Genomic DNA, 25,142 nt, shown 5'->3' with positions numbered 1-25,142 from the left:
TGAAGCTATCTTTTGTCTGATCTATGACTCTTTATTAAGTATATAACAGTTCTTCTTGATCATGAGATTAATCTATTTCATTCCTCCTAATATAAAAAGTCACTAGGACCAAGAATTTGCTAATTTGCTCTCTAGTTCCTTACAGTTCACATGCCATAACTTCAGCACCAAGGAGAGCTCATCCTTTCTTCACTTCAGCTCTGAACAATTCTTGGCTCCAGACTGCACAATCCTTGGCTCTAAGTGATATTACTGGGACATGAACATAAGGGCTAACCAGAATTAATCATGTTCCCACTTGCTGATTCCTAGCACACTTGTGCTTTGTGAGATGTACAGTAGGAGTTTGCTCTGCATGACAAAACCTCAAAAAGGCAGAGACACAACTGAATATCCAATTACAATAATGAATTAATTAGAAAAGTTAAAAATAGATTACTGCATACCAAATTCCCCCCAGAGAACCATTAGCCAATTCATATTCTTATGACAATATTGTGAGATCAGTGTGGGGAGACAGCAGCCATACCAATTACATTCACAAACTGCAATGCAGGGCACTAAATGAAATAATCTCTACCATTTTGATATTGTTGAAATTTACCTGATTCAGTAAAGAGAAAATATTAAATTGAGGAGATAATGAAGTAACCAAATAACTCAAAGCAAATCTAGATGTCACAAATGTTAAAAAACGTTAAGGTTTCACCTGAACAGCTATCTTTTTAGTTAATATTTTTTAATTAAAATTATTTGAGTGTTATATGTTTAACAGCATGGTGCTTTCAATGGATTATAAGTGGATTTATAAATAATATGAACTGCAAAGCCTTAGTTATAGTTCTTAGAACAAGAATCATATTGGGTCACTAAGAAATAGCATACTGCCTGAATAAAGGTGGATGGAGGCTTTATGCCTCAAGAGATGAAAAGCAGAGGCAATGACTCTAGAGACATTGGAGGAACTAGGTTGTCCTGTGAGCTTTGCTATACCTTTGAGAAAAATTTAGCTTGTATCCTCTCAACTCAGGTATTCTGCTGCACAAGGGTTGAAATTATGGCCATAACCTCATTTTGCTCTCTGGGCCACGGAGCAGTGCCTGTGGCAATAGCTGCTCTCTGTCTTCTAGGACTTCTTGGGCTCTGCAATCCCCTGAGTGAGAGGCAGGAGAGGCAGGAGAAGTGAAAGAGAGAGACAGAGAGAGAGGCAGGAGGCGGAGGAGAGCTGAGTGAGAGAGAGGGGGGAGGAAGTAGGAGGAGGAGGAGAGAGAGAGAGAGAGAGAGATGGAATGAGAGACCAGCGGCTCAGGAGAGAAGACCGACATAGAGGAGAGACCTCAAAATCCCGTCTTATGATGGGCTAATTGGCGTGTGTGTGTGTGTGTGTGTGTGTGTGTGTGTATATATATATATATATATATATATTAGCTGAAGTAGTAAATAGGAAAACTGTCAGGATCAAGGCACATAAGTGTTTACCATAGAAACAGGTAGGGAGCTGCTTTCACAGGTCAGTACTAGTATGTCTTAAAGGCAAAGGAGAAGATACATGAGTATTTTATGTTGGTACAAACCAAAAGGATGACTTAATGTGTGCAGAGTAAGAGAAGAGAGAAAAAGGTAACACCATTGTACCAGAAAAATAAGATAGAAAGCTGATTGGTTAAATTAAGAATAACTCTAGGAATACAACTTCAGAAACACACCATTTGCATATAGTGAATTTAACAACACTGGATGGGACAGCTTCCCAAAAGCTGGTATTGTATTTAACCTCTCTTTGTATACCATACTATGACTGACTTTTAGCAATAACCGGAATGACATCGCTTATTTGGTCTTTTAAATATCCTTCATACTGAATCAAAGTGTGATCAAGCAATAGGCTATACAATCTATCAACAGGATCTAATCTCTGCTCAGCCACCTTGAATATGAGTTTCATTACTTCACAATCTGCCTATCCAGTTCTGAGTCCAGTACAAAATCAAAACCTCATTTGCAAATCCTTAACTAAACAGGCACCCAGATCACTTTGGCTTAGAGAATTCCAGGAACTCCTCAAAGGGAGGGTAGACAGAGATGTTGAACCAATTTCCAATGATAAGTAGGCTGCTCTTAATATACCTCTTAATGCAGGGATTCTACTACCGGATAGTCTAGGCACCTGACAAACTGAAGCCTGACCCCTCTAATGAGATCTTACGTACAAGCCAGGAGATCTATGGTCTCTACCAGGGGCATGTGTTTATATAAAATGACATTTGTGAAAGAATCCCATGGTGCTGGACACTTTTAAATGCATACAATAATCAGAATAGTACATTACATTTCATCAGTAATCATTAAGCTCCTAATCCCGCACTGAGAACTGCATGGGTAAATCTCTACACCAGCACAGAGCCTTATTGAAATCAAACTCCCTTAACTGTGCCCTGTGCCAGGAAAGGCATACCTTTTATATTTCTGACTAATAAAACAGAATTGTGCATTCCTTTCAGACCATATTTATGATTGTTAGAAAGAGTAGCAAGTCTAGCTTATTATTATGACCATGTCATTGTGATGAGTCAGCAATTTTTTTATATAATAAGCACCTTAGAACCAGAGGTGTAGCAAGGGTGTTATGCGCCCAGGGGCAAAGGAAAAATTCCCCAGCCAGGGCCCCAAACCTGGCACATAGCTGAGCGTGACCCTGGAGTGGGAGGAGCTTGTACTGCGTCTTCCCTCGCCCCCTCCAGTTTGGGGCCAGACCCCTGTATGCACTAACCCACGGGCAGGGATGGTAGAGGGTCGGGCTGGGGGTGGAGAGGAGGCTCCAGATGGCAGTGGCAGGCAGCGAAGGAGCAGGCGAGCCAAGGGATGACGGGGGAGTGGAAGGGACTAATTTGGGCCCCCCCTAGCGTGACACCCAGGGGCAACTGCCCCCCCCACCCACACACACCCTTCCTTTCTATGCCACTGCTTAGGACGGGACCTAAACAAGAGCTGAAGAATCCAACACAGTGATCCATCTCACCAATAATAGCACTGAGATTTACTCCACAGGTTCTTCAGCCTACGCACTGTCCTTCTCTGCTAACTGCCCTCTTGCCTTCCTCTGACCCTTTAATATAGTGTTGCCAATAGTGTTACGGCAATCTGTTGGAGAATTTTTGATTTGTGAGTGTTCTATTGAAATAGTAACAGTCTCCCTTCTGAAAACTGTACCCAGAATCAGCAGAAGCACTGCTGCCCCTCAGCCGGCCTTTTGGTACTAAAGCAAGAGAGATGTATTAAAGAGGGCGGGACTTAATTAGGCTCTGACCTTTCTTCTCCCTTCCTTTGTCTTTCTATTTACATAATTCCAGTTTAACAAAGACTTTGAAAATAGTAAGAAATTCACCAACCTCTACCCCTGGAAAAAAGAATTGTGCATCTAAAATTAAGTTTGCAAACTGTAACTCTCTCTTCTTTCTGCATGCACATTCTATACTATTCCTCATTATTGTGCCTGTTTCATCTAAAAATTGGGGCAGGCATGGTCTATTACTCTAAGTTAACTAGTTTGGCTCTTGATTAGCCTCTAGACTTAGCCAAAATACAAATAATGATACATAAATAAGGAGAAGACAGCTTCAGAACCTAACTGAAAATACCTTTACATACGAACATAAACAAGTGCTATTTCAACATATACTTGAGCTCTAAGGCCATAGTGTCCAATCGGTTCTGAAGTAGTAGCCACTACAGCCAACTAACCACACTCAACTGGCCAAATAGCTACATGTGGCTAATGACTAGTGTGTTTGACACCACAGGTCTAAGATTTGTTTTTTAAAAACACAAACACAAAAATCCACCTCTACCTTCATGAAAAGTTCCATAACAAGCGAGTCAAGAAACACTAAATTTTAAAGTTTCTACAAGAACAGTAAATTGGCCACATTGCAGACCATGCATATTTTATAATATACCTTCCAAAACATAAATATAAGTAATTAATTTGTAGAGCTAATGAGAAAAATAGGAACATCTGTTATGTGGCTGAGTAACATTGCGAGAGGAATCTTAACATGCATTTCCTGACCAAAAAAAAAAGTTATACAACCTTAATTTAGCATTAATACAGTATCTTGCTTTCAGCTGTTTAATTAAAAGAAACAATTCTATGTAATTTCTCACAAGCAGTTCAGTGCATGACTCCTTCACACACCAACTGGCCACCTAATTACAACAATTTTATGTATCCTCTTGATATTATGAATAAGTAAAGCTTCAGAATTAAAATGAACAAAGAAAAAAAAGTTTTAGTGTTACAATTTCAAGAGAAGACACCAAACACAACACAGGGACTATTTCAAGCTGCCTGGAATGCAAACAATTATTTAAAGCTTCTGTTGCTAACAATTACGTACAATTACCCCCAAAAAGGTTAAAATATGTTCTCCACAAATTACTCAAGTTTAAACGGTTATGGGGTGGCAGAGGCAGGCTCTAGTTGAGAAACGCTTATCTGGGGGACTCCCAGAAGCGCAGCCCAGCCAGGTTTCCTGCCTTTTGTGCCCTGGCAGGCCACTCAGAGCAGTGGTCTGGGGGACCATGAGTGGCGAGAAGGGTAGCGGTAATTCATAAGTTATGGTAAGCCATAACTTCAATTTATATTTTTTCAAAACCACAAGGAAACCATTTAGCCACAGCAGATTCTTCTGAACATCGTATTTAGATCATGCCGATGACTTGAATTAGACAGCAGGTTAAAAAGTCACTTTCCGCATGCTGACTACATAAAAAAAGATTGCATGACATCATGGCCCTTTTTCAAGTCAATAGCAAAACTCACTGACTTCACTGGAACCAGAAATTCGCCCATTTGTTTTCTTTTTTATTTCCATCTGTACATATCACAGTGGATTCTGTGCCTCAAATGCTGCTACAGCACATTATGTTTTTGTTGCCACACACTGTAGTACTCCCTAGAGATAGAGGCAAAGAAAGTTGGGGAAAATCATATGTATAACTGTGGAGGAAAACGCACATGGCAGGGGAAGTAAATACATCAGAGAAAAGAGCTGAGTTTACTGCATGTGGCACACTTAAATAAATTGCATTCAACGAATAGCCCATGCATTCCATTGTAAAATTATGATTATGTGAAATATTTTGAATGGGAAAATCAGACCTCTGCCCATACATTCTGCTACGGAAAGCCGAGTAAGTAGCCGATAGCAAAGTAAAACAGGACTATGAAGTCAACCAGGGGCCACACAAGGAAATGGGGTGAAATAAGAATACAAAAGATAAAGGTCATGTAGAAGAGTGTGTTTCTTGGGTCTTTTTGTCTTCAGAATGTAGAGGCCGTGAAAAGCATTGTAATCTATAAAGTAATGGGTCAAATGTGACCCAAAGTTCATGTTTTGTAAAATGAATATTTTGCAAAATTATGCTCACTAGAAATGTTTCTAGAAATTAAAATGGAATGGAGTCATTTTTTAAAATAATAGTATTCTACTATAACATCATGTTTATAAAAATAAAAACTAGAAATGGATCTTAAAGAAAAACTAGTTTTCATTGTCTAAAAGTTAGAAATGCCAAAGTATTTCCGCATAAACAAGTAAAAGTCTAGGGCAAACAGTGGAGTCTCTGGAACTTGAAGACTTCAAAACATGATTTGAGGACTTCATCAACTCAGCCAGAGATTATGGGTCTATTACAGGAGTGGCTGGGTGAGGTTCTGTGGCCTACAATTTGCAGGTGGTCAGACTAGATCAGGGCAGGCAAAATATGGCTAGTAGGCTGAATCCAGCCTGCCAAACTGCTGAATGAGGCTCTCACTGCACTTGTGGGCCAAAGTCATGCTCCCTACCTGCCCCACCACCATATCCCAGTCAGAAGAGCCTAATGCAGGGCTCTATTTGTCTGAACAGCTGCAAGGCCAGGCGGGGGGGAGGGAGGAGAGGCTTCATGTGCTGCACCCACCCCAGCACAGTCTTGCAGCTCCCATTAGCTGGAAACCAGCCAATGGGAGCTGCCTGGTTGGAGAACACACAGTACATGAATTACTGCTACCCTTCTCACCACTCATGGCCTCCCAGACCACTGCACTGAGTGGCCTGCCAGGGCATGGAAGTCAGGGAATCTGGCTGGGCTGCTTCTGGATAAGCATTTCTCAGCTAGAGCCTGCCTCTGGCACCCCACCCCTAACTACACATAAATCAAACCCTCTGCCCCCTCCCTTCTGTACCCACATCCCCTCCTAGATCCTGCCCCAGGTCACAACCAAAACCCTTGCATCCCCTCCTGCACCCAGTACCCTACCTCTTTAATAACCCCCCCTTTCACCCAAACACCCTCCCAGATCCCACACTGCTCCCTGTACCCCAATCCTTTACCCCAAGCTCCCTTCTGCATCCATCCCAGACCCGCCTTTGCCCCGTCAATATCATAGAAGAGTACAGCCCTTGACGACCTACCAAATTCTTGGAGTGCCCCCCCCCCCCACCAAAAATTATTGCCACCCCTGGACTAGATGATCTTAGTGATCCCTTCTGGGTGTAAAGGCTAAGAGCCTATACCAGGTATTAAAGTTTGTGCCTATTATAATAATCTAAGAAATTATCATTAACATAGAGATGAAGAAACAGGTTTTTAAAATCTATGATTTTTAACAGGACATGCTGCCTTCAGCCATGGCAGTATGGCAAGAGTATTATAGGAGAGAGTTTTACCCCAAAGATATATTCTCTGCAAATTTTAAGAGAAAATACATCTAGGTGAGTTTGGTTAAGTTCCCTGTTTTGCTTGGTGATAGATGGCTGGTAGTTACAGTGACATCATGATCCTCCTTTTATAAAGGAGATAAATCAGTATAATAATTATTTTAATATTTTGCTTTCCTTCAGTTCATCTCATATCAGTGATGTATTTCCATTGTGGAAACCAGCTAGCCTCGTTGTAGCTTCTTATTTAATATATTCTGAGTTTTGGCTTTTGAAACACAGAATTCTTTGAACAGTAAATCACTGATATACAGGTCCCATTATGGCTAAATGCTGCAAAATGTCTGGCTACTCTTACAAGATGCTGAGTTCTTTCAACTCTCACTTAGGGTGCTCAAAACTACAATTAGTAAAAATTAATAATTACTGCTCTTTATTTTTTTCTACTTACCTCTGAATTCAATTTACCATTAGGGAAAAGCCACCCATGTCTCATTTGTGTGGGTTCAAAATTTAATTTTAAATATATGCCCAAGTCTTCCTATGCACTATTCAGGGGGGTACTCCATTTACCACCACTCCGGATGTGAAGAGCTACCACTGTGATCCTTTCTATCCCTCCCTAACTAGCTTTTAACAAGTGATTCAAATTGCTCTGAATCAGTAAGCTGTCCTCTTCATTATTTACCACTCCCTCAGTTTGGGTCATCTTCTGCTTATCAGTGATGATTTTGCTTTCATCTAGGTCTTTAATAAAAATGTTAACTAGCATAAGACCAAGAACTGATCACTGTGAGATCCTGTGAGAAACAAACCTGTTTTATGAAATTTTTACAATTACATTTTAACCCATTTAATGCATGCCATGTTCATTTTATATTTTTCTTGTTTCTAATCAAAATGTCAGACAGTATCAAGTCTATTGCTATACATAAGTTTAAGTATGTAACATCAACAATATCACCTTTATGAACCAAACTTGTAATCTCATAAAAAGATATCAGTTTAATTTGATAGATCTATTTTCCACAAACCTCCTTTCATTCTTTATTAATCAAGTCCCATATCAGCTGCATTACCTTGCCTGTGGTTGCTGACAGGCCTATAATTACCCAGGTCATCCCCTTCACCCTTTTAAAACATTGGCAGAGCATCAGTTTTCCTCCAGCTTCTGGAACTTCCCTTGTGTTTCATGACATATTGAAAATCAGTGTTAATTAATCTGTGCATCTCTCAGCCAACTCTTACAAATATTGCTCAAATGCTGGTGACACTGTTGCAAAAAAGGCAAACATGATTCTGGGATGCATTAACAGGAGTGCTGTGAGCAAGACACGAGAAATCATTCTTCTGCTCTACTCTGGGCTGATTAGGTGTATTGTGTCCAGTTCTGGGCACCACATTTCAAGAAAGATGTGGAGAAATTGGAGAAGGTCCAGAGAAGAGCAACAAAAATGATTAAAGGCCTAGAAAACATGACCTATGAGAGAAGACTGAAAGAACTGGGTTTGTTTTAGTTTAGAAAAGAGAAGACTGAGAGGATTCATGATAGCAGTTTCCAAGAATCTAGAAAAGTGTCACAAGGAGGAAGGAGAAAAATTGCATCAAGGAAGATTTAGGTTGGACATTAGGAAAAACTTCCTAACTATCAGGGTGGTTAAACACTAGAAAAAGTTGTCTAGGGAGGTTGTGGAATCTCCATTACTGGAGATATTTAAGAGCCAGTCAGACAGACATCTACTGGGGATGATCTAGATGGTGCTTTGTCCTGATGTGAGGGCAGGGGACTGGACTTGATGAACTCTCGTGGTCCCTTCCAGTTACAAGTATTCTACGATTCAAACACTTAGCTGCCAAAACCGCCACTTTGACCTTTAGCAATTTCTACTATTCAATTCCAAGTTATCACTACAAAAAAACTGAAATATAAAAATTTGGAGCAAGCATAAAACAATGAATTGAACAACATAAGCAAATCAAGGACTTTTGAACTTCTCATATAATTCAATGAAAAATCTACATTTTTTTAAATTTAGCCTGAAGATGCTGTACCCTCTGACCTCAAACCAAAACATGCTTAGTTTATGTGTGAAGCCCCATTTAATTGTTCTTAATGGATAAGGGCTAGAGTACTCAGCATTCTATAAGATAAGGGTGGGTAATAATTTTCATGGGGGCCAAGATTTTGTTACGTGGTCAAGGGCTGCACTTTTCTATAGAGATGGTACGGGGTCTAGGATGGAGGTTGGGCGCAGAAGGGAGTTTGGAATTATGGAACTGGGGTGCAAGAGAGGATGTGGGGTCTGAGAGGGAATGTGGGTAAAGGAAAGGGTTGTGATATGGGGAAAGGGGGTACAGGGTCCGGAAGGGATATGGGCTCAGGAGAGGTCTGTGGCCTGGAGGAGATATATAGGAAAGGATGCAGAGTCCGGGAGCTAGTTGAGGTGTGGAAGGGGGTGGGGTGCCAGAGACAGGATCTAGCTGAGAGGCACTTACCTAAGCAGCTCCCAGGCAACAACCTAGGGGGACCTTTATACAGCCTACATGCCACTCAAAGTGGCTGGCTGTTCCCTACGGCTCTCTGTGCTGCCCAGGGTAGGAGGGAAGGTGTTGAATGCTGCCTCCACCCTCAGCACAAGCTCTCATCTCCCCCCACTGGCTAGTTTATGGCCAATAGGAGCTGAGATTGTGCTGGGGACGGGGCAGCATTCAAAGCCTCTCCCCCTCTCCCACCTGCAGTGCAAAGAGCCAGAAGGAGCATCCAGCCGCTTTGAGCGGCATGGAGCTGCTCCGTGCTGGAAGGTCCTGGTGGAGTGGGCCACAGGCCTGACTAAAAGGCTTGGTAGGCCAGCCTACAAGCTATATCTTGCTCACCCCTACCGTAAGGTCAAGTCACTATGTCCATGAAAAATAACAGTTGCTTTTGAAACACTATAATATTATACCAGTTGAACTAAAGTATCATCACAAACAATTTTTTCCATCCCCTCCCACTCTCAAACTAATTATTCATTCTTTTATGAGTTAGTTATATACAAGTTCAAGATGAACCTGCTTAAAACTGCTACTTCATTTGGAGGTATTCAGGCAGCCTACTCTGAGTGTCTCCTGTGAATACATTAGCAAGACTTGTGGCAGGATGCTGCCACAAGAGCACCTAATTAGCCCTGCCCTGCTGGCTCTAATCAGGGATAATAGATTGAACCTGGCGAAGGAGCCTGGTGCCTGCTTGAGGACCGGCAACACCTGCCAGCTCAAAGACCTAAGAACTATAAAGGCTGGCAAGGCACCAGGAGGCAGGTGAGGAGAGGTCAGTCAGGGAGGGAGCTGGAAGCCTCTTAGCTGGGGACTGACTCTGCCTGTGAAAAGGAAGCCTTGTAAACAGATGGACACTAGTGGTGGGAATACTGTGAAGGAATAAAGAACCTCGGTGTGATACTGCACTTAAATCTCCCCAGACTCATTTGGGAGGGCAAACACACCCAGAAGCAGAGGGTCTTGGCAGTGCACCTCCTTTCAAGGCTATTGAAGCCTCTTTTCTGAGCAGTTATTTCACTTGGACTTTGTGGCAAATATACCTCTCCCAGAAACTCTATCCTACTTTACTGCATTGATTTTTTTCTAAATTACTAAATAATGTCAGAACACTTAAATGAGCTCTAAGAGTTTCTTCCTTCCTCCACATCTCTACCCTTCAACAACCTACACTTATTTTTAAATTGTTTTAAACAATTTTAATAAGGGACATATATCATCCCAATTGAGACAACTTCCAATGACATTACATTGAAAGGGGCCTGAGGGAGGGCCATATGTTGCATACAATACTTCTTCTATTACCACTGATTTTAGCAATCTTTAGAATCCTACTCAACCTACCTATCTATATGCAAACTGAATTAAATTTAGCATGCACTAGAAAATGCAGCACAAAAATAAACCATTAAAGAAGCTTTCCAGTACAGAAACCATCAAACTTAAATGTTTTATTCATTCCAGATATTTGATGCCAGGCAACAAAATCCAATGAAGTTGGTATTTCAGGACTATTTAATCTTTTGCCTATTTGAGAAAAAGATTTAGGAGAAAAATATTTTTGTTTGCTGAGCAAATTTGATACAGAAATCGGTGAGTCAGGATAGATATGGGATCCTGCAATGCAATTTTTATGCTGTCATTTTGCAAGGTAGAACTAGCCTTTGAAGACATACTGAAACAAAATGCAATTCTAGCCTTATGACTAAAGCCTGATGCCAGAGTATTGTAAAAGTTACCAGCACAGAAGATGCAGAATAAACATACCCCCAAATATATCTCAACTTTAGTATATACAATATGTACAAAGTTTGCTATATACACGATATGTATAAAGTTTGCAGAGATACACAGACACTCATGAGTGGAATGTTTCTTTATATGTCTTCTGCCCTTACGTGGAATACCTGACATTAAAATGCTCTGATTTCATTATTCACCAGTTTAAGTTATTAACTGATCAGGATATGTTGCTAACCACTTGTAGTTGATAAACTAATAATACTAGGTCAGTCATTGTGCTGTGAGAATTAGAGAAAGAGAATGAAACAATAAAGTCACACTATTGTGGCTCTTTTGGGTAATGTTGACCACATATATGGCTCATGAACCATTGAAATCTCAGCAATACTGATCTAGGGAGATGAAATACAAGAGAAACAAGGGCAGGGCAAATAGTGAATCCTACAAGACCATCACCCAACAAAACTGCTCTGATCTCTGTCAATAGTCAAATGCCACATATCGGATATAGAGTATGCATATATTTCTAAGAACTGAAATTAGGCTTCACAGAATCTCCCACAGATGTGTGCATCTTCCTGTTAGATATAGATGGGAGGAGAACTAGTCTGTAATAAGATACAGAAAATATTTTATACAGTAGCGAAATTTGTAAATATTCAAGAGACAAAAACTGTAAGACATGTTAATATGTTTTCTAATTTCAGAATGCTGGACTTTACACACTTAAGCTTCTTCTAATATAGTGGAGATTACATTGTAGATTAAGGTTAAGAATAAATGTTATTCTCTATTTTTCCTATTGTGTTTAATTAGAAGCTCATTAAATCAGTTTTTAATGCTTTAAGCTCTTAGTATTGTTACCTCACTGCAGTGAAAGGAAGCTTTGTGGGATTTACTCGAAAATCTGGACAGGCAACATTCAAGATCCTCCCCTTACACTTCATTCTATTCACAGTAGCATTTCCTGGGGGGGGAAGCAATTTTAGCAACAATAAATTCTATGCCATATTTATGGGCTTGATGTGCCTGTGTTAAGTCCATTTCCAATAAAGTTGATTACTTTTGCAACTGTGAAGGAAGGAAGGTTAATGAAACTGGAAAAAAAAAGGAAACCCAGAGGAGGCTGTAAATTCATAGCAAGAGTTGAACTCAATGTGATCTCTCCTTAGGGTGACTGACATCTATCAATCTAACATGCTGAAATAATGTAACAGTCAAAATGAATTCAATAAAGCTTATTATTCCTGTATGTGTTTTAGGCTTCAAGACCTACCTTCGCTGTTCTTCTCCATGTTCCCCTGAAGGGACAGTCAGGCATTCATCCATGTGACCATGTAATAATCTCAGCACATCACCTCCTATCAGATATCCTTGAATGAAAGGAAGAAGAGGAAGTCATCTATGTTTGTCTGAATTGAACCGCACCAAAACCAAACAACCCACCCACACTCAAACACTGTTAAAGGGAATAGTAATAGAAATGTAGCCGTGTTAGTCTGGGGTAGCTGAAGCAAAATGCAGGTCAATGTAGCACTTTAAAGTAAACCATCTTGTTAGTCTTTAAAGTGCTACATTGTCCTGCATTTTACTGTTAAAGGGTTACATTCTGGCTGGCCTCCAATTGTTCCATGTATCCAAACCATAGGTGCATATATAGATCTGAGACCTGACACCCACTTTTACAATCTTTGGGTGTAAATACCCAATTACAAGCACATAAGTGTTCATTGTACATAGCACATGAAAAATTCAAGACAACTGTTGGAAATAAATTCCTAATGACCACACTTAAATCTCAGCAAATAAGGGCATCAGGAAACCTTTTCTTTCAGCCCCATTTTGCTTGTGTATGTGGTACTAAAACTTAATGTCATAAGAGCTTTACAATGCCTTCCCAAATTAAGATGAGCTGAGAAGAGCTAAGAGGACAGAGTTTCAGTCAATTTCCAGTTTAATTCAATGAGATTTTATTAGCCTGACAAAGTATACAACTGTTGCCAACATGTAATAAATTCAGAACCTGACCCTGAATTTCTCCTTGCTAGTTTAGATTTATATCAGGATCTACATCTGTACATGATTTGAGGGCTTAATTGCCATGGTTTTACTGTAGCATGAAAAAGGAAAATAAAATTGTCATTGGCATACTACTGGTAGAAAAATCTTTTTATCACATATTCTGTCCTTGGATAGAAACAGATTTAGCCACATTATGGAGCTAATCCTGCTTTCATCTCCCCTGTGTGCAGTACTAGTGCCTGCTCTTTCACGAGAGAGGGAACAGGATTTAGGTGCATACAGCTCTGGTGCAGCATAGATTCTAGCTCTCTATGCACAGCAATGCTCCAAAATGCTCTACTGCCACTATATGTCATGAGTATGTGAGATTTCCTCACCTCCTCTTGCATGGACCTTCCCTATTTTTTTGATGAGACTTGCACACTAGGCACTAGAAATTTATTTTTCTCCTTTGCAAACCATTCTTCATAGGTATTTGATGCACTCGTCTATTCATAGCACATTTGTTTCTCCCAGGTTTCTTGTTCAGAGGGCAGTTGAACAGGCAGATGAAGGTGATGGGACCATTTTTCCTAACAAGTATTTTTCTTTATTTTTACATCATGCAGGTATCATACTCAAAAACAGTTAATTTTGATCTTTGTTCAACTTTTTGTAAGGACATATATATTTGTGTATAAAACAAGCATGGAAAAATTCATCCTGAAAAGTATTCATTTCAGAAAATTATGACCATGAGAAAAGAGAGAGCTAGAAGGAAAAAAGTTACAATAAACAATGTAGCCATATTGTAAAGCAACTACAGTGTACAGAATTTCAAATAAAAATATTAAAAGTCACATATTTATGCATATTTGAAACCTAAGAGTATACTAAGGAAAAAACCTATATGCTCTTGAACAAATTCAGTGTCTACATTTAAGCTTCAATATTAGATTAACATTTCGTTTTCTTCCCTTTTTATAATTTGCAATATTAGAAATTTATTTGGGGAGTTTTTAAAAGGGAAGGGTTATTTTGTAGATAAAGGATTTTGATATGCTAGCTTGTTGGGAGTCCTTCAGAGTCATTACCAAATATATTTTAATTTTGTAATATGGATCCATATTGAGGTTAATACAGACATGTATTTAGATTGGTGCCCATCTTCAAAGGCAAAGCACTGTACAAACCAGATCTTTTAAAAATGCTCCCATGTAACATCTAGTACAGTCTTGTTTGACTTGTAGTTAAAGACCCACTTCCACTGGTAATTTATATTTGTTGATTTCAGGTTTGTGAAAAGTAGTGCAACCAAGTTTTACACTGCAACAAATAGGAACTTGTAGCCAACTTTAATTTATTTCACATTATGGAATTATGACCTGTAAATTTTTTACTTAAATGAAAACCATTTTTGTGTTACTGAAATGTTTCAAAAATCTGATCCAAATAAACGTCTTGTTTCTACAAGCTAGTGTAAAGCAAAGGGATAAACTTATAAAAAAAATTTAAAAGATGTTGAAAATATTTAATCCGGAACAGGTGTTCTCTGGAATTACACACATCTAGGACCAATCACTTTGCAGTTTTCACATGAAGATGTAAAAGCATTTTATAAACATTAATTAAAGTGCCATCCTGCACTCTGAAATAACTATTCGTGTTTTTTAATTATAGATAAAATAAGGCATAGAGACTAAGGAGATTTGTCTAAGGTCACACTCAAAATGAGTGCTTTAACTTCAAGATCATCCTTCCTTCACAAAGGACACAGACTTAATTACAGTAGTGATTGCTGGCTTTGCTGTAAGGAAGTCTTCATTTTCTAATATTCATTGTTCCTGACATTATCCAGATGATCACGTATGCAAGGGAAAATGCTGCTCCCCAAAATTAAATCAATTAGTTAAATACCTATAGCTGTAAAAAAGGCACAAGGGAAAAGTTGTATTGACCTGAGTTTCAAACAAATGCTGATGATACAAAAATGTAAAACTGATATCATTTTCACATGATCTTCTATGGGTATGAACAGCTTACCTACCACTACTTTTCAGTCATGCTAGACTATGCACTGATAATTGCCTAACAATTCAGTGTTGCAGACACCATTTTATGTAAGCTCCAAATGTGTAAAAACTCGTTATCCTCTCAGAATAAGGAAAATGAAGAGAATAGGTGCTAATGACTTTGTTAATCAAATCAGAACAAAATCAACACCAATACCTTCCATAAATATCTGTATCTACAAAATGTCAGCTACAAAAACTAAACTGGTAGGTGTTATTCTTAACAACACACACAGCCCAGTAGAATGGGAAAGTAAGGATGTTTGTGAGTTGCTAAAAGGACCATCAGTATAGTAAAAGTAAATCATAATTTTATTTTCTACAGAATTAAGAATTACTGTATTTGTTGCCTCAAAAGATTGTTTTGTCAGAAGGATCTCTCATTTTCCTCTGCCTTTTGTCACAACAGTACTGATGTATCACAGAGGATTGAAATTCAGGAATCCTTTGTCCAATTCATGTCAACAGTTGACCCATTCTACAGCCTGACCCAGTTCTGGCTCTCTCTCCTCATGGCCCATCCCAGTCCCACTCTCCTTGCCTACCTAGTCCTAGGCCCTCCTTTCAAGGCACACGCAGGGAATGAAACCAGGCCCTCTGGATCTATAAGCATGAACTATCGGAGTTAAAAAATAAGGCTCTAAGCTGGAAAGCAGTAGCAAATTCATAATCCTGTGGTTTAAGTATTAGAGATGAACAAAGAGACTCACTGTATTAGTGTGGGCTATGTGCATACATAGAAATTGCTTAGTAACTTAGGGTATGTTTACACTACCACCCTAGTTCGAACTAGGGTGGTTAATGTAGTCATTCGAAGTTGCAAATGAAGCCTGGGATTTAAATATCCCAGGCTTCATTTGCATCTTGCCGGGCACCACCATTTTTAAATCCCCGTTAGTGCGGACTTCGTGCCCGCGGCTACACGTGCCACGGAGTAGGTAGTTCAAATTAGGTAGAATGAGGTATAACGGTAGTTCAAATTAGAAAGCCTAATTCGAATTACCTACTCCATGGCGTGTGTAGCCACGGGCACGGAGTCCGAACTAATGGGGATTTAAAAATGGCGGCGCCCGGCAAGATGCAAATGAAGCCCGGGATATTTAAATCCCGGGCTTCATTTGCAACTTCGAATGACTACATTAACCACCTTAGTTCGAGCTAGGGTGGTAGTGTAGACATACCCCCATATATAGGTGTCACTACCTGTTCTTCTTATATGTATTGCAATTTAAGATTGATAGAAGAAAGCAATTTTCAATTTGGACTGTAAAGTAGTCTAGCTTTTTTTATATATATATCTGACTTGAGGATAGAAATATTTACTTCATTTTTCATTCATTAAAAATAAGTGTGTGGGAAATCATTGCTATACCCTTCGGCACAACTGCTATTCTTGGTTTTTGCTACATGTGATTTACACCCATTTGTGTGATAAAATATTCATGCAAGAGAAAGCCTATTGCCGTAGTACACTAATCTTGTCAGATTTGCAGGATGGTAGACAGGGTGTATTTAATTCATAGTCCAGGAGATTCTAGCAACTGAAGTCAAGTTTCTCTTACCTTGGGCTACTTCGCTTCCTGAACTGATTGGGGCTACACTCCAGAGTGTTTGTTGAAAAGCTGCATCAACATGTAAGCTTCCATTGCCATATGAAAGATGCTACACAATGGAGAGAAAGAAGATATTTATTACTGATTTTAAAAATACATATGAGATTTTAATAAAATCACATAGAAACATTCATTCAGTAATAACACACCTAATAGTCTCCATTGACTTTCACAGGACAAGTTTACAGATTCAGTACATTCTATCACAGTACATTCTACACTAGCTACAAAGCAAAAATAAATCCTCCCACCCACTCAAAAATGTTATATAATCCAATTCTGATTTATTTATTTCATCTCTGTATAAGAAGCCTATCAATATGCATCTAGGTCCTCAGTTCACAATGTACAAGCATCTCCTCCTTCTCCTAGAACAGGAGGGTCAAGTAAGATTCCTGAGTGATTATTTTTGCAGATTACAAAGGATGGGTATTAGCAATTACCACAACTGAAATATCAAAAGTCAGGAAGTCTGCATCCTATCAGTGGCAGTTACAAGACAAGTCCCATAAGCAGAAAATTACAATAATCTCAGCTAGAAGTTATTAAGATGTGAGTGTCTACGGCATAGCTCGCATTAGAAAGAAAAAGATAATCCATCTAAAGAACACAGAAATAACAAAGTCTGCTATAAAGTCACCCTATTATAACTAAAAGTAAGGAGGAAATATCCTGGATGGGAATGATTAGTTTTATAAAAATGGAAATCTGCCTCTGGTTCTAGATATATTTTCTCTCTCTTCCCCTTTGATACTTGCAAAAACGATTTTTCAAGATTTTCAAAATTCTCTTGAAACTTTATTTAGCGGTGTTCCAGACTGTGATGGCGCGTTGGGGGTTCCCCGTCTCCTGCACCCCGAAATGGCACAAACAGACTGCACCAGCCAGTGGAATTGAGGGTGGTTTATTGCTCCTCCAGCACAGTGCAGCACAGATGTAATCTGGTTACAGGAACTGGGCTAGGATGCCTCAGGCCCCCTTGAGATGGGGGAGACTGGGCCCCTAAACTCCAGCCCCTTCCCCTAGGCTCTCCTCCATGCTCTTCCACAGTCTAACTAAATTCCCCTCCAGCCCTGCCCCCGCAGTCAGGGCAGCATTCCACCTTCCTTTGTTCCGCTCCATGGGGGGTGTCTGGCCACTGGTTCAACCAGTTTGGCCTTATCTCTGCCTAGCCAGGTTTTCCCTGCTGGGTCTTGCTCCAGACAGCAGGGGTCACCACAGCCCAGCAAGTACCCCCACTACGTCACAGTTCTCCCCCCTCCGAGAGCGAACTGAGCAGGGTCACTCCGCTCGTGACCTAGGGAAGTTCGGGTCCTCTGCGTGGGAACCCGCCCCGGGGACATGGGTGCTCCCTTTGACTCGGGCCGGCCGTGGCAAGGCCCCACATGAGCTGGCTTCCCTCTGTCCACTCGCCGCCCCGCTCCAGGGCGACTGGCGCAGGCCTGTCCTCGGGGGTCACACCCACCCTTCCGCTGGCCTTGATCTCTGGCCAGGGTCTCTCGGGCCGGGGCCATGAGCCCAGTGAGCCTTCTCTGGACAGCCAGGGCGGCTTCCACCCCCGAAGCTCCATCCAGGGAGGACTTCCCCTCCCATAACTCTCTCAGCAAGCCCAGAGGGTCTATCTGGGGTAGAGACCCCCAAGCCGCTTTCCTCCTGTCTTGGGCCTTCCCGCCCCTCTGGCAGGAGTCACAGGACCGGCAGTACCGCTGCACGGCTGTAAAGATTCCCGGCCAATAGAAGTGCTGGAGCAGCTTCAGCCGGGTGCTCCGGATCCCCCGGTGGCCCCCAACGGGGACATCGTGGGCCAAATACAGCAGCTTGAGGCGATACTTTCGGGGGACGACCAGCTGCCGCTGGACACCCCATGCCCTCGCCTTCCTGGGGGGGAGCCACTCACGGAACAGGAGCCCACGCTCCCGCAGGAATCTCTCCTGGCCACCTCTCCCCCGGGGCTGAGCTGCATGGAGGCCAGCCTGGTCCCTCAGCCTCTGCAAGGAGGGGTCTGCCTGCACCTCAGCCTGGAATTCAGCTGCTGAGGCAGGGATCGGGATCTGTCCCCCACCTCTGCCTAGGTCCGGAGTCCCAGCCTGGCTGGACCCCGTGTCCACTGGGATGGGACCCTGAGGACGCTGCCAGGAGTCCTTCCCTGGACCCACGTTGTCGGCCCCCCGCTGGCTCTGGCTCCGGGTAGGGACTAGAGCCCGCTGGGATCCATGGGGCCACTCCTCTAGGTCATTCCCCATCAGCACCTCGGTGGGCAAGTGCGGGTGCACCCCCACTTCCTTGAGGCCCTCCTTGGCCCCCCATTTCAGATGCACCCTGGCTACAGGCACCTTAAACGGGGACCCGTCTATGCCCTTCAGGGTCAGCTGCGCGTGGGGTAGTATCCGCTCCTGGGCCACTATGTCGGATCGGGCCAGAGTCACCTCCGCCCCCGTGTCCCAGAAGCCCGTCACCTTCCTACCATCCACCTCCAGGGGTATGAGGCACTCGCTCCGCAGGGGCCGTCCTGCCCCCACCCGGTACACGGAGAAATCCGCCTCCTGAGAATCAGACCTCCCAGGGGAGGTGCACTGAGCATCCTTCCCCTCTCTCTGAGCTGAGGTTTGCCTGCCAGCCCCTGCCTCTGGGGCAGCCTGCCCTTCCTCCCGCCCCAGCCAGTTAACCCTGGAAAGTCCCCGGTCCCGGGACCTGGTGCACTGAGCCCTCTTGTGGCCTTTTTGCCCACAGCGCTGGCAAGTTAGGCTTTGGGCTGTCTCTGTCCAGGCCCTGGCTGGTTCTCTGGGGTGCAGACGACCTGTTCCTTGGTCTCGCCCCGTAGTTGACTCCCTCCGTCGCTCAGCCGAGATCCGGTCTCTGCGCGGTTCCCTTTCTCTCTGGGACTCCCGTTCACACCCGGACCGGCTCTCCGTGAACTCATCCGCCAGCCTCCCGGCCTCCTGGGGGTTCTCTGGTCTCCGGTCCTTGAGCCACAGCCTCAGTTTGGGTGGGCACGCTTCATAGAACTGCTCCATCATGACCAGCTTGAGCAGCTCCTCTGCGGTCTGGGCTCCGACTCCAGACACCCACTTGCGGCCGTATTGCGCCAGGCGGGAGGCCAGATCCACATAGGTCTCCCGTGGCCCTTTCTGTACCCCCCGGAACTTCTTCCTGTACATCTCGGGGGTCAGCCCGAACTTGTGCAGCAGGGCCTCCTTGACTCGGTTGTAATCCCCGGGCTGTAGGTCCTCCAGCTGACTGAGCACTCCGGCCGCCTCCTGGCTCAGTGCGGGGATGAGCTCCTGCAGCCAGTCAGCTGGGGGAACCCGTTGCAGTCCACAGGCCCTCTCAAAGGCACTGAGGAACCCGTCTATGTCACCCATGTCCTTCAATTGGGCCACCACGGGCCTCTCCAAGCATCTGGCAGTCCTGGGACCCTGGGGCCCATCCGCACTTGGCGCAGCCGGTGCCCCGCCGGTTCTCCGCTCTGCCATGGCCAGCTCATGCTGCCGCTGCCTCTCTCGATCTTGGCGATCCCTCTCTCGGTCCTCTACTTCCAATTCCTTGATCCGCAGCTGGATCTCCAGCCGCCGCAGCTCTGCTTGGCTGGCCCCTGCCCTAGATGGGCTGCAGCTTGCAGGCCTCCTGGGGGAAGCTGTCTCATCTCTCCTGTGGGTTCCAGCGCTCCTCCCCCTCTCTGAGCCTGACACACTCTCAGGGGGGGTCTGGCTGCTTCCCCTGGGGACAAGATCCTGGCCCTGTGGCTGGTCGTTCTCTTCTAGCTGAGCAATCAGCTGGGCCTTGGTTGCTTTCTGCACAGGCAAGCCCCTCTCTCTGCACAGCCCCACCAGCTCTGCCTTCAAGAGTCGGGCGTAGGCCATCTGCCCGCTGGGCCCCTCGGTGCAGACTCACCAGTCTAGTGCTGCAGCGCCCCACGATTCCCAGGAACCGCTTCGCTCTGTCTCCAGCACGCCTGGCTCCAGGGCTCTTGCTTCTACTGCGCCTTGTCGCTCGCCGCTGGAAGCTTCATCCACGGGGTGCCTCGGATCCCACTTCTGACACCAGTGTGATGGCGCGTTGGGGGTTCCCCGTCTCCTGCACCCCGAAATGGCACAAACAGACTGCACCAGCCAGTGGAATTGAGGGTGGTTTATTGCTCCTCCAGCACAGCGCAGCACAGATGTAATCTGGTTACAGGAACTGGGCTAGGATGCCTCAGGCCCCCTTGAGATGGGGGAGACTGGGCCCCTAAACTCCAGCCCCTTCCCCTAGGCTCTCCTCCATGCTCTTCCACAGTCTAACTAAATTCCCCTCCAGCCCTGCCCCCGCAGTCAGGGCAGCATTCCACCTTCCTTTGTTCCGCTCCATGGGGGGTGTCTGGCCACTGGTTCAACCAGTTTGGCCTTATCTCTGCCTAGCCAGGTTTTCCCTGCTGGGTCTTGCTCCAGACAGCAGGGGTCACCACAGCCCAGCAAGTACCCCCACTACGTCACACAGACCATAAATCCATTTAAAATCTTTCTCACCCCTTGAAAATGAAAGGGTAGGCAGAAGCAGCAGCAGGCTCACAGGCTGGGAGTCAGCAGCTCTTCCCACCTCCCCATGTTGCCACTTCCGCCCCATGCAAGGCTGCTTACTCCCAGCTGACACAAGCTGAGAGCCAGCATCTCCGGGGGGGCTGCTCCCAGGTAACAGTTAACTGTCATCCAGAAAGCATCATCCTTTCACATCCCCAGTATTAGTAGAATATTTTCTTGTTATTCTTTATGTCTCTATTTTAATCTCATTTTGTGCCTTGGTGTGAAGGAGTCCATAAAAGGAGTCCCCCTCTCCTCCACCTCTGGTCCAAGACGCAACCCCGGCAGCGGGGTTACTTCTAGTCTCTACAACGTACCACTCCCGAACAGAAGTGTGAGGGGGACCTGGGACCTCCCTCTCTCCAGGTCCCAGCCCAGGGCCCTAAGGTGGGGGGCGTCACCTCCCCCACCTGGCTGGCGGGGCTAACTGCCGAAACTTGCCAGCCCGCAGCCAGGACTCCTTCTGCCCATCCTGGGACACCCATCCTCACCCCTGCTCTTTGGCCCTTCCTCAGGCCTCTCCCTCCTGGCCTGCTGATCCCTCACCTGTCTCCGCTCCCATTGCCCCCCTCTGTTGCAGCAGTTCCTCCCATATTATGGGCCTCCCGCCCTCTTCCTGGTCCGCCCGCAAGGGGCATGCGCTGGTGTCCCCTGGGTCCACACCCAATGCTCTTGCCCCCTGCTCCGCATCCCACTCACCAGGGTGCATGCACTGGCATCCGCTGCGCAGGAGCCCTTACTGTCCCAGCGTTGCCTGGGCACTGCCTTCCCCGCTGCCGCGGAGAGAGCCAGTCGGCCGCTTACCGCATCCTCCCGGGTAGTGTGGGGTTCCTTCACCCCATCACACTTCGCCTTTTTAATTTTGTCCTTACATAGTTGTAGTATTTATTAATAGTCATCCTTTGTAATTTGACCAAGTATCCACTTTTAGTAGGACTTAAAAAAAACAACAACTATTGAACATTTCCTGGTTTTGCCAGGGTAGGTTTTTTCCATACTTCCTATCTTTCCTACAGACTGGGATACTTTGCTTTTGTGCCCTTACTATAATGACACACTGTAAAAGTGCCAGCGCTTTTAAATTGTTTTTCTCTTTGTGCAGCTTTCCCTGCTACCATTCCACAGAATCATGAACTTTACCATTTCATGATCACTTTCACTCAAGCTGCCTTCCACTTTCAAATTTTCAACCAGTTTCTCCCTGCTTGTCAAAATGAAATGTAAAACAGCCTCTCTCATACTAGATTTTTCCAAACTCCTAAAATAAAAAATATGGTTTCCAATGCATTTCAAGTACATGTTGGATAATCTGTGCCTCGCTATGTTATTTTCTCAACAAATGTATGGGTAGTTGGAGTTCCCCATAATCACCAATACTGTGCTTTGGATTATTTTGTTAGTTGTTTTAAAAATCCTCATCCACCTTTCTTTCCTGGTTAGGTGGTCTGTGGTAGATTCCTACTATGACATCAGCCTTGTTTTTCTCCTTTTCTCCTGACCCAAAGACTTTCAACAAGTATGACTCCTATTTCTATCTCAACCTTAGTCCAAGTGTATACATTTTTAATACACAGGATGACATCTCCTCCCTTTCTTTAATGTGTATTCTGCTTTGCTAGCGTACTATCTGAATACATTGGATTGAGTGCTTATTACACTTCTCTGAGTTTCAGTTCATTATGTTCCCAATCAGCAGCAAACGCTTGGTCATCTTGTAAATTTGTCTTATGTGTTTTGTAACACTGATTAGATACCATAGAAATTAGTGTTTGTAACACTGATTAGACGCCATAGAAATGAGTGCTTTAGAAAATCCTGAATTAATTTTCCTATATCAGACTTGAGGAGCAATGGAAGATCCCTGGCACCTGTTATTTTAGCGTAGTAATTCAGTATTTGTATTATATCTGACAAATTATGATGGCTGACAGAGTCTACAACAGGTAATCACTAAAAACAATGTGTCCGGTATCAACAGCTTAATGTTAGCATGACATCCCATCTTTTTGTTTCTTGCCTGATCTCTCTGAAAGCACATCTGTGGCATAATACAAGCAATACAAATCTTACCTCCCAGCTCACTGAGATCGATCCGATAACCCATAATGTAAATAGAATGATCTCTCCTACTCATGTTATCTTTATCCATGGGATACCTGCCTCATTCAGTGCATAGGATGTCTTGTGCTCCCTCAATGAGCAGGTATTTTTTATTTTATTTTATTTTATTTTCATTGTTCAGTGTGTGCACCCTTAGCAGGAGTACTGCACACTAGTCAGATCCTGCTCTGAATACAGAATGATTGTTTCTTTATGGGCTTTTCTAGTCTGCTTATCGGTGAGTTGCCTGAATGCTTCACCAACATTAATGAACTGATCTTTCCAGCACCCCTGTGAGGAAAGCTGGTATAATTATTTCCACTTTGCAGGTGGGGAACTGGAGTGTAGAAGCTATTAGTTATTATTATTTATCTGTATTACCATAGTGCCTGGGACTCAGGGGAGGATTAATGTTTTATGGGGCCTTGCATCCGAGCAAGTAGAGAGCCTCTTACCCCTGCCTTCCGCATGCAGGCCTGCCCCTGCTCTGCCCTAGTTCTGCCTGAGGCTTACCCACAGTCCCATCCCATTCTATCCCTCTCCCATTCCACCCACTGTCCCACTCCATTCCATCCATCCCACCATGGCTCCCATTTGCACAGCTGTATAATGAAATAGTTGCAGGAACTTTTTCAACATACGGAAAACTACATATTCCACCATCTTCCCTCGCCCGCACACACAAGCTCACTCTAAAATAGCTCAACCAATTTTCAATTAAATTTTTAAAAATCAGATGAAGACAGACATCCATTATGGAAAATGTCAGCCCAAATTATCTGGCAAACTAAGTAGTAACTGAAAATAGTGTCTTATTAAGGTTGTCTAAATCTGCCCCTTATTTCTAGCTGCATCCCCCCCCCCCCAACAAAAAAGGATAAAATCTTAAAACAGCTGTTATTCAGTCATAGGGTTTAAATCAAACGAGAATATATTTTATAAATATAAGTAAACTCTGCAGCCTATTATTTCTAAAAAGTTGAAATCTCCCCTTGCATAGAAGGTTCCCCAATTATATGTATTTTTGTTTAGCATTATATATATATTGGCCTTAATGAAAATAATCTCTCACAATCACAATTCTGTTCATTGGTGTTCACTGCAGAATTTTGTGCATTCTGATTTACTGAAATGCGTAACTCTCAGAAGGATAGCTCCACAAGAATCTTCAAGCCATGTATCTAATGCCACAATTACATCCTGAAAACAATAGCTCCAAATGACTGGCTCATTTTATTTTAAATTCAGTACTCAAGACATGCACTACTGCTGACATAAGAGAAATGCATGGTGCACTGTGGAAATGGACAATTTGTTTCAATCCACCCACTTCCTTCATTCAAAAAGTAACATACTTAAATGTACCTAATGTTCCTATGCTGAAGAATGTGCTAGTGTGCAGAGAGCAAACTCCAAGAAAGCAAAAAGCCTGCTGGAGGTCTTCCTTACAACTAAGCATGTCAGTGCTGACATCTCATTGAACTGTAGCTGATGATCACATGCACTTTAATTTTTTCAGCCTTTCCCAAGCAGAAAAAAGGGCAAAAATGTCTTCCTTTTTGGTGCAGCTTGAGATGTGCAAGTTAAAAATTATACTGAAGCTACTTTTCCCTCCTCCACTGATGCACTGGAGGAGAGAAAAGGGTTCACAGGTCACCACATTGGTAGCAGCTTCTGGAAATATTCTGCCTACAAACAATTGCTCCTCGGATGTTTCAGGACTGCACATGAAGCCAGCAACCACTATATCATTGAAGCAGATTCAGTATCAGCTAGCATAGGAAATGATCAGATTTGCTCCAGATCCTTTGGAGCATGTAG

At 43.4% G+C, this 25,142-nt stretch overlaps 1 protein-coding gene across 1 annotated transcript in view; it reads right to left on the bottom strand.

The window, feature by feature from the left end:
* The window catches only part of RYR2 (ryanodine receptor 2), a 648,519-nt gene that overhangs the window by 369,226 nt on the left and 254,151 nt on the right, over window positions 1-25,142 (bottom strand). The window contains exons 10-11 of the mRNA XM_075924816.1: window positions 16,615-16,714; window positions 12,256-12,352 (exon numbers count right to left, since the gene is read on the bottom strand). Of these exons, the coding sequence (XP_075780931.1) occupies window positions 12,256-12,352; window positions 16,615-16,714 (197 nt within the window). The remainder of the gene's footprint in view (window positions 1-12,255; window positions 12,353-16,614; window positions 16,715-25,142) is intronic.

Source organism: Pelodiscus sinensis, chromosome 3, assembly GCF_049634645.1.
Source record: "Pelodiscus sinensis isolate JC-2024 chromosome 3, ASM4963464v1, whole genome shotgun sequence".
NCBI lineage: Eukaryota > Metazoa > Chordata > Testudines > Trionychidae > Pelodiscus > Pelodiscus sinensis.
Note: the sequence above shows the minus strand (reverse complement) of the source record. Positions and strands in the feature narration are given on the sequence as shown.